Source organism: Notothenia rossii (assembly GCF_949606895.1).
Source record: "Notothenia rossii genome assembly, chromosome: 2".
NCBI lineage: Eukaryota > Metazoa > Chordata > Actinopteri > Perciformes > Nototheniidae > Notothenia > Notothenia rossii.
Window position 1 is genome coordinate 68180952 of NC_136904.1, and position 14792 is coordinate 68195743.

The window sequence follows — 14792 nt, forward strand, 5'->3', positions numbered from 1 at the left end:
GCGATGTTAACAACCTCATGATAACCTCATTTTTTTTTTACTTAGGATCATACCTGTGTTTAGTCTAGAAAAAGGTGAATGTGTGCATTTTATTATAAAATTGTGTATATTTACAGACTGTTGCAAAAACTAAGAAGCTTATAAACATCAGGTTTAAAACTAACAGCTTTAAAAAAAAGTAACACAATGAAAGATGTTTGGAGTTTTATTTGAGTTATTCATTTACATTTTTTGTCAAAGAGATGCTGATTTGAAACCGTTGTAGCCGTTACGGCATTTCCTGTTTCTGCCGGAGAGAGGGGAGTTTGTCCCAAAGCTTGCCGCTGTATTTACTCCCTCCATCTGACAGGAGGGAGCCTCATGTGTCACTCCACGGAGTTCACTCCGTCACGGAGGGGGAGTGTCTAGGGCGTAGTTTGGGATTGGGCCATACACACGCACTTTTTTTGGCCCCCCCAATTCTAAAATGAATCCGGCGCGCCTGGGTTAGGTTGCAGGCTAAGAGCTTAACTCAGTGAAAGCACTGCCTGCTGACAAATCAGAGCTCAGTGTGCAGAGTTTAAAGCGATCAAGTCATATTACAGGAGAAAGGAAACACAGAAAAGCTGCCGTTGCAGGAAAGATGGCCGGCAAAAATCACCGACTGTGTGAACATTAATAGAATATCACCTCCCATCTTCAGAGCAATCTGACTATTATAACATTAGCGTTAAGAAAGCTTACTTAAATATCTGCCACAACATAAGTAACCGGATCAGAGTAACATGAAGTACAGTCCGCGGCATATCACATCATAATGTATCATATAACTCCTTATCTGAGTCAGCTGAGCCGTATCTGGCCGTGCAACACTCACAGTGTCACATAGGCTACTGTATGCAGAAGTATTATTTTAAGCAACACATTAATTTGATGAAACACTCGAGACAAATGTAATTAAAATCAGATCCACTCGTGTCTTAGACGGGGCAGTGACATCATAAACCTGTTAATGTACGCATTCAAACACTTTTTCTTTTACCAGCTGTATTTACCTTACAGGTGCAACTATGTGGCTTTTATCCTGGATAAAGTGTTTAAGTCATGGATGTTTAAAGTTTAACTTCTTTATATATCTAATATTATAGTTGACTTTTCATTAAGGAAGTGTGACGCGGCGCTGTCAGTACGCTTCATCATGTTTGTGATTGGTCGGATGCTCCAAATACCACCCTTTTCATGTGAACGCTGTTAAATATGTTCTTTATTCTCGCGTCCAGGAGAGAAGCTTTAAAATGAGACTAAATAGAGTCTCTGAAAAGATTCAAATGGGATACTTAAATTAAAAAAGGCGCGGTAGTGTTACAGACAGAATATTGTTCCAGCAGAAAACAGCTGTGATCTGGCTCTCCTGAGCAAGAAGAGAAGCACGAATCCCCCGTTCGGTGCTTTATATATCCTCTGCTGGCTCCTCCCCGCCAGCCGGCTCGCCTCGCCTCTAATGTCCGTTGTTGCATTTAAACAGAGGATTGGTACTTTTCACCTTTAACTTATGCTTAACACGCCTTTTCTCCTCATATTCTCTTTCATCACTTTTCATGTAACACATTCTAAACGCTGGAATCAATACTCTAAAACACAGAAAATGCTTCACGGTTGGTTTGATTTGCGGTCATTCCGGATGTTGTCACATGCTACTCTCGTCTGTAAACAATAGTGTATTCAAATAAACTGTACTTTCATTTAATATTCAGCATGGTAGTATCTCGACATCTATAGTTGTAGTGTTAAATCAGTAGGTTTCGGTTTTCACCACACCACGTCATTTCGCTACTCAATTCACCTCTTTAGGAAATCGTATATTAGCCACATGCTAAATGCTAACCGTAGATGAAGGATTTTCAGAATAAAAGCTTAACTGCTTGTGCACAAGAATTTCTGGTTTTTCAGTATAAAAGAGCGTTTAAACTGACGGTATGTTTAAGCTACATTATACCATCAAAACATTGATTTTAATTTCTAACAACGTCAACAACTTAATAGGACACGGCTGGCTTGAGCGATCCACTTGATAACCCGCATCGTAGTACAGTTTAGCGAGAGCGCGTATGTTTTGGATTAGGCCAACCGGCTAACTCAAACATATCCAGGTTAGGTTGAACCAGCTTCGTAGTACAGGCCTCTTTCGTCTTGTCTGATCCTACTCCCTGTGTTTGCCTTCCTGTCATTAGTTTCCCTCCTGTTTCTGATTGTGCCTCATTGTGTTCACCTGTTGCCCTTGTGTTTCTCCCTCCCCTGCCCAGCTGTGTCTTGTCCTGTGATTACCCTTCTGTGTATTTAGTCTTGTCTTCCCCTGTGCTCCATGTCTGTTCGTCATTTCATGTCCCTGTCACCCATGCTTGTCCGTGTCTTCTGCCTGTTCCCATATGTAAGTTTTTTCCTGTCTGTCGTGCTCCCCGGTTTTGTTTCTGTTAATTAGTTTCTTGTTTTTTCATGCCTTTGGCTTTTTATAATAAAGCTTGCTTTTTGTTAACAAACCTTTTTTGTATTTTTTAACTGCACTTGGGTCCTATTTTCCCCAAACCTGACATGAATGATAAGTGTCAATGATTTCTCACACAACATACATGTACATGTTTGACTGGACAGTATATGTTACAGATTGTAGCTTGTTCTTTTAACTTCCCTTGTGTAAAAGGATAGGCTCCAACTATTCGTTCTCATTGATATAACTTTTTTGCACATCCCTCTTGAAAAAGACGAATGCCAGAATAAAATACACTAATATCTTGGATACAGGGCAAATCTTTGGAGAGGTATGATATTATATAAACTTGTAGTGCAGTAAAAGAAAGGGAAAAACAGATATTCTGGCTATAAATTTCCAACCCACAGAAACCTTTGAACTGACATTTTGGAAACTACTTTGAAAAAGGGTGGCTCTATGAAAAATAGTGGGCAGGTAGATAAAGGAACCATCTATCAAGCAAACTCTTACCGAAGCCAGTGGGTGGAGCCTTCACTTCCATTCTTTGCTTATTTCAATGAGATTAGGAAGATTCTGTTCTGATGAAACATATGCTGTGCTGCATTTACGGAAACCTTTTAAGGAACTGCCATTTGTCTTTTGAACAAAAAGGTTGCCTCACCTTGTTTCGTCACCGAACCTAACCCTACCCCTACCCTAACCTTAACTTTAACCCTCAACCTCACAGGACGCTTATGATCCTTTCAATTGTGGTCCGGACACATCCATTTTACTTTTTAGGAATGGATGATTGACACCCTCTTTATTTATCACGCACGTGTACATGTACACAACCCACACAGTGAAATGTAACCCATTCAAGTCCAGACAGACTGAGCCCGGTACCCCTGTATTTGGAGAATAACAAGATGGATTGGATGGATCTTGTGTTCTATATAAGCCGGTATTCTTGTGATATTGCGAGAATTTGATTTGCAAAGTAATTACATTACAGCTATAATGACGTGTTTAAAAGTCATAAAGTCGTATGTGAAAAAGACCTGCTCATGTTAATCAGTTCAAAAATAATGCCCGCCCAACATTTCAGAAAACTTCAGCTCTACGGAACATTTCAGCGCCTTTTAGCTGATTGCTTTGGATTCATAGGCAACACCTTTTCTGTTTCCTTCAGTGTCATTGCTCTATCAGGAAGCAAAACATCTAACATTGTGTTTGATGGATAATAGGCCAATTTTCATCTTCAAAAAAGGTGTTGATTTCTGTGTTTGGAGTGTTTCTGCTGCCACAAGTGGTTATACAAAATATACAGTGAAGCTTTAAAGATTGCCTTTAATTCAAAACCTTAAGATTTAAATGTGTCCTTGAAGGTGTCTCAATACCAAACTACTAAAATGATATATACTATATATTTATTTCAATATATTTATAACTTCAAAATCTTATTACATTGTAGAAATAAGAGACACATTAAAGGAAAGCCTCAACAAATGAAGGGAGAACAAGGCAAATATTTGACTGCATTTATACTGTATAGCGCCTTTTATACCTTGCTTTGTGCATAATTCGCTTACACATTCATGCATATAGTAGCAGAGCTGACATGCATGGTGCTGGCCTGCCAATTGGGAACTGCTTGGGTGTCAGTGTCTTGCTCAAGGACACCTTCACTTGTGGACAGAAGGATCAAACTGCCAACATTATGATCAAAGGACATCCCATTGTTTACCCAGAGCCACTGCTTTAACAGTCACATCACTTTTTTGTCACCCATCTATATACTGTCAGTCCCATAGTTTTGTGGTCAAAATAATGTTTTTTATTTGAGTTTTTCCTTTTTATCCTCTACGTGGCATGACAATATGCCCTCTCTTTCAAAATGTTGCCTTAGATGTGAAATGATGAAGGTGTACGGCAAAGACATGCTCGAAGGTTTCAGCTTTGATTTGGAATTTGGATAGACAATAACTTTGCAACAAGGGCTTGCAGCAATCCAATCGTCCTCAATATCAATGCGAGAACACGGATGCTGCAAATGAGTCAGATATTTCTCCAGCTCCGATTTAGTGCTCTATTTGCCACAAATAATACATTTTGGTTCCGAGTGATGGTTAACTGTTATTTGACATTTAATTATACAGCGGCCGAGCATTGCAGGGAAGTAGGACATATTGTCCATCAAAGTAAAAAGGGGGATTGAAGTCTGGGAGAGTGGATAAATTGGGGCAAGCTTGGCCACAAAGACAAGCCGTCAGTCAGTGGCCTCATTTGTGGTGCACACCTGCCACCCCTCGTGATGTGTGTTTCCCTCTCGGAAGCACATACATCATCTACTATATATACACACACTCGAGCATGATGGCATGTACATCAGTGGACAATCAGCTCACACACACACATAAGACAAATGGGTGACATGCATGCACACAAACACGCTGATGCTCCTCTAAAATCCAGCTGGAGGGCCTTGCTGCACTTTCTTGAACTCCCTTGACAATAGTAGTCAGCCGCTGGGTATCTCTTCTCCATGCTACCCCCCCCCCCCCTCCGCCTACTTCAACCCTTCTCCATTTCATCAGTTGTATGCCTGCCAGAAAAACAGATGTTAGCCCAAACAGCATCACACCCTCATCAGTCGAAGTTATAGAAAGTATACACATTTTGGGATAGGCTTAAAACTCTCATCTTTTATAAAGCTTATAATTAGGGCTGGGTCTAGGGTGACCACCTGCTAAGAAGCCCAAGGGGGGACAAGGGGTATGTTTCTGAGGGACAATGTGGGACACTGCCCGGCGCGGAAGTGGTTTACCTATTTCTAGCACATACCATCTTACATAGTACATTAATAGTGCCCTATTCCACTAGACATGTGTAATATCTGATGTATGTCCATCAATAGGCCACCAATGTGTATTTCTTTCTAAATAAAGATTCATAACATTTTGAACAATGAATTGGCAAATGCTATTTAACTTAAGCAATTTATTCACTTCAAGCAACATTCATGAGAAGGTTCCAAATGTTTTTTCAGTATAGACACAGGAGTGCGAACCCATCAACATCACAAGGTGACAACAATGCAAAAAGTTGCCAACATAAAATCCTATGCAGAACAATGACATTTTCACCTAAAAGGCAACTGTAACCTAAAAATGGTAAATTTGCAACCCTGTAAACAGTCCACCAATGTTCAAAATCAATCAAACTACATCTTAGAGAAATGGGATATTAACTAGTTTTCTTCAGGTTTCTTCTTGAACTTGTATTTCTTGTTGGAGCGTACAGCATTGAGGAGAGCCTTCTCTTTCACTACATAAGAGTAGAAGTCCTTGCAACTGAATGTGAAGTTGCTCTTCACCTGGATTTCTGACTTGATGAGGTTTACCGAACATCTGTTCCTTGTGTCTGTCCAGCATCCTGTCATCAGTGAAAAGACCCTCTCCACTGAAGCATTGGTGATTGGTACACTCAAGAGGAAAGAAGCTAATGCTGTCATGTTTGGTGTGTGTGTGTGCTTGAGTAAGGTGGCCCACTTCTCAACGACTGAAGCTTCTGACTGCACAATGGCCTGTTGGTGTGGCAGAACAACACAATACTCATCATATAGTGCATCCATGTCCAATTGCTTGCTTAGCTGCAGGACTTCTACAGCTTCACAGAGATGGGTGAAGTTGAATGGGCTCTTCTGTAGTGCCAGGCTAGCCACTTTCTTCTGGTAGTTGGAGTCTGAGAAGTCATAGCGCTGCTCCAGGTAAGTGAGAGAGGACTGGTAGAAGTTGCACATATCCTCTCTGAGCACAGCTGCCTGCCTGTCTGGAAACTCCTGGAAGAGTACACCCGTCTGGGCCCCAAAGAAACCATCACTCTGTCGTTGCTGTAGCTTGGTTTTTAGGGTGAACATCATATCGTAGAGCTCACAGACAGTCCCATCTTCTCGCTCCAGCACCAGCACAGTGTCGTGGAAAATCTTCAGCGCATTGCTGAGGAAGGACAGGTAAACCTAAAAGAAGTAAGATGAGTCAATGATCACTCTTTGCATTATCATAATTTCTCTTATCCCTGTTGAATGCAATTCAAAATAATTACCTGTAATTCAAGGGGGTTGCCCTCACCATCCTGGTCATCCCTGATATGATTAGACATCAGTTAGCTAACGTCAGATAAATAGCTAACACAATATTACATCCATGAACATAACTTTAAATGTACCTTTAGTTGTTGCCTCTCGTTGCTCATGTAGTGGTCTTTTGAGGACTTTGAAACAATCTTCGACAGAGGCAGGGGCAAGCACATCAGTGACAATAGCTTCTGCCTTCGTCCGACCACAGGCCATCCTCTTGGCAATGTCCGAGTCCGGATAAATCGTTGGGGCTAGCTTTATGCCACAATCTCCTGCTCGATATGATGTAGCGTGTTGGACAGTGTGATACACACTCGTCACCTCTGCAGCAGTGACTTTGTCAGCTAGACAGTCGTTTTTGGGTCGGAGGAAAGCATCCATAGATTTCGATGTCTCTTTTTGTTGGACATTTTTCTTGTGTGTGTCAGTCAGTCTGTGTCGTTTGACATCGTATTCGCCTCCATGTCCGATTGAGAAGGACGTTTTGCAAATGTCACAGAAAACCCTCTCACTATCCCCCTCAACAGCCTTCAGCCACACATATTCCCTCTCCCACTCTTTCCTGTACCCACACCTTCTCTTTTTACTTACTGGTGCTTCAGACGCCATTTTCTATAGACAAGTTCACGCGACAAAACCACGGGTAGCGCGGCATAACCCTACACAAATGCACTTCATTTCCGCCGGAAGTCTTTTGCACAGCATCTGTCGCCGCGCGTGCGGCCGTTTGCTGTCATGACGACGACGCAAAATTTGACAACCTAGTCAGCAGTTATACTGGGGGGTGGGTGTGGCAACTGTAGCGTGCTGAACTAGTCTCAAGTAATGCTAGTTTGGCTGCCAAGAGCTCAAGAAGCTAGAGCGAGCAATTCTTTTTTGAGCAAGCATTGATTATGCGTGACATGGTCTCAATTTGCGGGACGCATGAATTGGGGTTCAAACGCTGTGCGTGCACGCGCTACGCGGGACGGGTGGTCACCCTAGCTGGGTCAGGCTTACTGTAGTGGCCAAAATCATATAGAAATAAATCCGATAATTAACTTAAAATAATACAGCCCCTGAGGCACTAGTTAGCAGATCTTACGCAGGGCAATGATCCATGTTAGCCCCCTCGCACACAGACGGGGGAGAGATCTCTCAAGTCTGGATTGGAAAGATCAAAAATACATCATAGACGCATTTTGTCTTAATGCATATTATAAACGGTGTTGGCGAAACTAAGACTGTAATATAATGTTTAAGTAGCAATAATACATATGACATGTATTTTTTTAAATGTCTCAAGTACCGATAAACAGACCAACGTGCTAGAGAGGTGGTACTTTCCTGGGGAGAAAAGGTTTGTGGTTGTGTCGGCCACATTAACCATTTCTGACTAACTTATGGCAACACAAAAAAATTCATGGGAGCGGTGGAGTGATGAGGAGGTGTCTGCGCTTCTGACGATTTACTCGGAAGGCTTCAGTAGAAGCCAGTCCCCAACTCCGGGAACTTCCGGCCGGGGACTTCGGGTGGCAGTCTACGCCGTGAAGCTCTTTGCGGTGTAGTGGGGCCGACACACCCACGAACCATTTCCTCCTCAGGAAAGTACTAACAGTGTTGTACATGTTCCGCACCGCATACGTGTGTGTTTGTGTATTTTTGCGTTTGTGTGTATTGTGTTTGTTTCCCGGGGAAAACACTCACGAGAAACACCGGCTGTTGTTATTAGGGGTGCACCGAATGGGAAATTCTTGGCCGAAACCGATACCGAAAATAGGAAACAGTTGGCCGAAAACCGAATGCCGAAAGGCCGAAAATGATTAATAGATATATATATATAATGTATACATTTTTTACCAATATTGTTCAGCTACCTGATTATGGAAAAAGACATGATTATGGCAAAACTTAAATAATAATCACTATTATGGGTCCATAAAACATTTATTCAGCACTTTTGAATGCATACAGTACATTAATTCCAAGTCAAGTGCATTTTATTTTCTCTGTAGGATAACTACAACAAAGTGCATTCAGAACAAAGCCAAGGTGCTTTAAAACTGCATAAACATCTAGGCCAGTAGGCCTACAACACAATTGTGTAAATAAAGACTGTAACAGCCAGGCCTTCAACAACAACAAATGCACCTATAAGTGCATGCATACAAATGTGCAAACTGGATAAATCCACATGAATGTAACTATTTACAAATGAAATTACAATTGAATTTCAAGAATCTGTAAATAAGGCTGTCTGTCCTCATAAGCAAAGTAGTAAACATTGTATAAAGATACATAAAGGGAAAACTGGATACAAAATCCACAATCAATTACAAATTAAATTACAATTTCAAGAATCTGCAAATAAGGTGGTCTGTCCTCATGAGCAATGTAAACAAAATTGTATCATTTAGATACCGAAAGTACAATATATTGAACACTGTGCTGCTGTCATTTCCCCCTAATGATAACCTGATATGGTGAATTATAACTCGCAATGAAAATTGTTCAGGAAAGTGGGTATAGAGTAGACATGTAGAACTAGATAAGCTTATGATAAGCCAGCCTTGTCTACTTATTAAGGAAAAGTGGGAGGTTCTTTTTAATGAACAGTAGCTTCTCTGCTTTATCAGCCAAACGTCTGTTCCTCTTCTCATCAAGCACATGAGAGGCAGCGCTGAACAGTCTCTCGCTGTCAGTGCTTGTGATTTGATCTTACTCCGCATATTTGTCCGGGTGTTTTGATTTCAAGTGGTGGAGTAATCCCGAAGTGGTGAAAGTCTTTGCAGTTACACCCCCTCGAGAAATGTCAGCTGAACACGTTTTACAAATCGCAATCCGCGCCTCTTTCTCTGATCTTTTTAAATATCTCCAAGCGGCAGACATGTTGGCTGTGAGCCAGCCGTGAGCATGGTCGCGCGCCGTGCTTGTCGCCGCGTTTTGATTACGTCTTCACAACAACACGTTAGCTTACCAACGTAACCCTGTTCCCTGACATTCGGCCGAAAGCCGAAAGGGCCTTTTTAACCATTTTCGGCCGATAATTTTCGGCGGCCGAATATTCGGTGCATCCCTAGTTGTTATGCCTGCAATGACGTTAAATTACTCCGTTCTCCGCTTGTAATTATGCCGTTATAAGCTTCAAAGTTGTAGGCCTATTTATCATCTGAATTTGCCAAAACAAGTTTAATATTCGGAAAGCCAAGAATTTGCTTATTTGAAATCAGATAAAAACAAACTGTAACGGACCCTGCCGTTTTATCTATGATTACCGTACCTTACATTCATAATTTCAGCGGGAGGGAGGGGGAGCGGCGCTGAGGAACAGCAGAGTGGCGAGTGAGAGCTTTCATCTTCCCTTTACAAGCTTCAAACCTGCCTGTAGCTAGTGAGATTGAATATAACAATACAAAATAACAAAATATACACAGCTAGATGCGATCGCGTTTTAGATGCGACTTTAGGGGAATTATTGAAAAGGGATTTGTACAGTTTTCCACGGCACCTGCTGCTGCGAAAATGTGGGGCAGGGCTGAAAAGTGGGGGGGCCAATGGCCCCCTGGCCCCCCCGCTTCCGGCGCCCCTGCTGCACAACTGTTGGTCCTAGAAGAAGGATCCCTCCATTGTTGCGCTTTCATTTTTCCCCATTAACTACAGAGTTTGTTTGGGAGTTTTTCCATGTCCACTGCAAGGGTGTCATATGCTTTGTACACCATTGTAAAGCACCCTGAGACAAATGTGTAATTCGGGATATTGGGCTATATCTGTCACAGTCTGCTTTCTCACTCACCTATTTTCTGCATTAACATTCCTTAGTCACCTGGTAGTCACACCCTGTCTCTCTCTCTCACTCTGTTACACCCATCAGCTCCATTCGTATTTAGGCCCACTTCACTTTTACCTCAGTGCCAGATCGTACTTTGCAGCATGCCAGTCTTTCCCACATTACCCTCCAGATTGCTCTCCCGGTTTCGACCCTGCCTGTCCCTGACGTGTCTATCGTTTTTCCAACCCAGTTTAGATCCCACTTCCGTATTACGCAAGCGACGCGCCGTTACGTCACAGCATCAACCTGGCGTTACATCACTATAGAGAGGCGAAGTCACGCCCATCTACTTCCGGTCCATGGGACCCCGGAAGCGAAAAATTATACATTGAATTCAATGGAGAGAGAAAACGTATCTTTTGATCCCGTTTGAATTGTGCCACGAACTACACATATGATGTTTGTCAATCTTAAACAATCATTTCCATGTCAAAAAAGTCACATTTTGTCGTAATACTGTTGAAATATAAGACTATGAAAAATACGCGACTACAAAGACTACAAATCCCAAATCCCATTCTGGGTCGCGCATGTGATGTCACAGGCGATAATGCTCCAAGTGGTTGCGACTCGTAATTAAAGCGAAGAAGAAGATTTCATAACTGATTTATTCCCTCCAATAAATATAAGAGATTGCTCCAATAAATTCACTTTTACAAGATGCCTGTGTGCTTTGTACCATGTTGTAATCACAAAAGTGATCATACCACTTGCTCGTTCTATCGCTTCCCGTCTTATGAAAGGACCAGGAGTCGCTGGATCAGAAATATCAGGTAATATCATAGGTAATATACATGTTGTGCATGTAACATAGTCAAGTTAGCTACCTAGCTAGTAGCGACGAGTAGCGAGCACGTTAGTTAGCATTACATTACTTAGCCTTGTCATTTTTAGTAGCCTTACCATTAAGTTATTATTTTATTACATGAAGTACACCAAAATGTTAAACAGTAAGAGTAGTCATCATGGTAAGTATTTCGTGAAACATTTGAAGAGTGGCCTGCTGCGCCCTCCACCGGGTGCTAAGGAAGCAGTTCAGGGAGAGTCGAAGGAAGGCAGGCAGGCAGGCAGGGAGCTTTGCGTGACATTCTTCTGGACATGTGTCATTGTGATGACAGTGAGAGTGAGTCAATCTGTTTGTTGGAAAGACAGTAGTTGAGTGATTACTGAGAGAACATTATTAAAAGAGATAATTATTCAGTGTTGTTACTTTAAAGTGTTGTTACTGACCTGTTTCTCTTTTATTGTCTTTACCTCACCTGTAACTGCTGAGACCCTGAGGAACATGCACACTGACCTGCTCTGGCAACCTGATTTCCACTGTACGTGATAGTATTTGGTTATGGTATATTATTTATATACATCAAAGGCACAATGCACCCCCCAGAGACACACATGTATTGAGTGTGATATTTTGCATAGGTCATGTGAAATCATCTTTACATACTAGAAAACTGTAGGAGTGGCAACTTGTTTTGAAATTGAATTTTTAATATCCGATAATAAAGTTGATCTGTTTTCTTTATTCTTCTCTCTCCCCAGCTCCATCCATCACCGTTCTCTGTTCCTGCAGGTCCTGCTTGCTAATCAATGCTCATATGTTTTTACACAATTACAAATAAAGTCAATGTACTGTATGACATGAAGTTGTGCTTCATTCTGAGTCAATAATAAATTCATTCTGCTTTCAACTGCAAAATGATTGTGGACTGCACCGACATCCATGTAGCTGCCCCCCCCCCACCCAGTAAGATGAACCAAGCAAAGCTGACACTCAACATACAGCTGTGCTCTTAAGTTTACATGAAGAATTTGTGAAATATTGGTAATTATTTGGAAAAAATGACTGACGATGCAGAAAACTTTTTTTATTTAGGAACAGTGGTCAGGTGAAGCATTTATCACTACATATGTGTCACACTTAAAAGGCCAAACACACTGGCCAAACACACCTCGTTTACAACTCCCCAGTTGACAGCCATGACTCCGTCTAAATTGTACCCCCCTAGCACCCTCTTCATGAGGGACGCGCATGGAGTGGATGAAAGTCCCGACCTCAGCACAGCACCAAAATTATTGGCTGTCAACCTGCCCTGCCTGTGTAACTGCCACTGAGGATTTGTCCGCTGTCCTACGGTGGCTGTCTGGATGGCAGCTTGCTGGTCTCTGCTCAGTCGCATTGAGGCAAGAATTGCCTCAAGCCCCCGACCCCCACGCTCCTTCACCAGCTCCGGCACGTTGAAAATGGCCTGATGTTGAGGCTGCAGCTCTGGCTCAGGTGACAAAAGCCATGCCATGCCACGCTGCGCCCCTCAGTGGAGACCTGAACAAGTCTACTTCCTCAGTGGCGATGTCTCTGGCCAGTGGGTTGTATGTCTCCTCTTGTTGTTGGTAGAGTTGAGACACCGGCTGGAATACTTTTGAAGTGCCAGGCTTCCTCCACTGGCACTCAACTTCTGTGGAGCTGATCTGCCACATGGCAAATATTGCCAATGCTGCAGCGTGGCTGCATTTGTACATCCCCCGGGCACAACCACAGACAGCGCTCTGCATCGCGCCATCCTCTCCCATGTAGATCTGTACAAATAAAGTAAGTACCATGTTTGTTAACATGCTATAATAGATTGAATGAGCAATACAAGGATGGTCCAGATCTGGGGGTGGGAGGGTTTATTTTTCCAAAATGTTGTCCTCTTGTCTGATTGTTGTTGTTTGTTTTTTCTGAATTTTTTGTAATTTGTGTTGTATTGGTTGTGATTGTACATTGTATTTTTTTAAATGTGTATTACATTTTTGAAAAACATTTGATCAACAAAAAAGGATTTGGTCAGGGTCTAGACTCAGTGTGTAGTTTATGAATTAATCAATGCTCTCTACATTAGGAAAACATACCAGTGTACCAGAGGGAGTCACACACAGCTGTGCCTAGATAACCAAACAAATTGACAAGATAACCAAAATCCTTGAATCTACACACAGCAAATAAACTGAAATGACACAACGAGATGTAAAAAGGAGATCACACATATAGTCGATATAAAACTGGCCGCTTCAATCTGAAGAGCAACTAAAACAAAACACGGGAGTGAACCTTGTTCTTGTGAACACTAATGTTATCCACAGCATACAAACCCGTATACAGTACACCCGTTCTAGGTTCTGATTGGCTCTCTAGGTTGGCACTCTAGCTTCTGACTGGCTGTCCAGGTTGTCAATCACAGCCGTGGTTCATATTATGCTTGTCGACTCGTAACATCGCTAAACTTTTTTTCTTGACGGTTTTCTCAGTCAACTAATGCTATTGATAACAGTAACATAAATTAACACAGCCCTGCACACTGCAGTCATTATATGCCGGGTCTGTGGTTCATCATCTTCTTTTTCATTCTCCTCCTTATTGACTGACATTAACCTGTTAACATTGCACTCATATTACTCACCGAAACCTTGTAAAGCCGGTCCCGCATGCTGGCTCTTACAGAACCGACTAACTCCCCTTTCGTGTATGTACAGCTCTCAACGTGCCCGGACTTGTAGTGATTTTCACCTCGTTTTATACTTTTATTCTCATTCTGAAAGAATGAGGTTAAATGTGCCAACGTGACGGCCATCTTTGTGTTGGTGACGCGTATTGTGCGGGACCAGAGACATGTAGTTCACTGAGCGGCTTAACACAAAAAAATGTGTTACTTCACAGTTTTACGACACATTTACATTTTTTTGACTTGCAAAATGTTCTTTTAAATTGACAAACATCATATGTGTCATTCGTGGCACAATTCAAACGGGATCAAAAGATACGTTTTCTCTCTCCATTGAATTCAATGTATAATTTTCCGCTTCCGGGGTCCCATGGAGGCTCCCGGAAGGGGAGGGACTTCGCCTCTCTATGGTTACAACTTACATCACTGCCTCACGCGGCACACCCGCGAAATCTGAATCTGACAAGCAAAATACCGTCCTTTTAAACGCAGCATAATATACAATATAATAGTGCTTCTTTGTCAATATGACTGACGACCACACTTATGCATTGCTGAGGTAATGTTAATTCATCATTTAATACCTCCTGCAGTTGATGCAAACAGGTAAGTGGATCGTGCAGTCAACTTTGGATTGTATCCTGGGACTTCAGCATTCAGCAGTCCCCTGTTCCTACCTCACCCCTCGCACTGTCCCAACCTTCACCTGGTGAGACATATACACTAATTATAAGGCATGATTATTACACAGTCAACCCTTATTCAGAGTGCCTAATAAATGTATATATTTCTTTTAAAGTGCAGATTTTGCCGTTTTTGGGACCATCGCACATGTGTGTAAGTAACAAGTATGCTGTATAATCTGCAACAACTGTCAGGTGGTGTTATTGATTATCTTTGCAAAAGAGCCCCCACCAA

General features: G+C 42.0%; 1 protein-coding gene and 2 long non-coding RNA genes across 3 annotated transcripts; 1 reads left to right on the plus strand and 2 right to left on the minus strand.

The window, feature by feature from the left end:
• Window positions 1-5188: 5188 nt before the first annotated feature.
• LOC307030043 (uncharacterized protein) lies at window positions 5189-7565 on the minus strand. Its single transcript, XM_079666274.1, has 2 exons — window positions 6551-7565; window positions 5189-6464 (listed from the first exon to the last, which is right to left on the minus strand). Exons 1-2 carry the CDS (start codon window positions 6605-6607, stop codon window positions 5697-5699), a joined length of 825 nt encoding a protein of 274 aa, XP_079522400.1. The 5' UTR covers window positions 6608-7565; the 3' UTR covers window positions 5189-5696.
• Window positions 7566-11136: 3571 nt separating this feature from the next.
• Window positions 11137-12034, plus strand: LOC307029534. Its single transcript, XR_013805377.1, has 2 exons — window positions 11137-11714; window positions 11935-12034. It is a non-coding gene; the product is annotated as an uncharacterized lncRNA (long non-coding RNA).
• Window positions 12035-12245: 211 nt separating this feature from the next.
• LOC307029536 lies at window positions 12246-14161 on the minus strand. The gene is made up of 2 exons (XR_013805379.1): window positions 13833-14161; window positions 12246-12969 (listed from the first exon to the last, which is right to left on the minus strand). It is a non-coding gene; the product is annotated as an uncharacterized lncRNA (long non-coding RNA).
• Window positions 14162-14792: the final 631 nt, after the last annotated feature.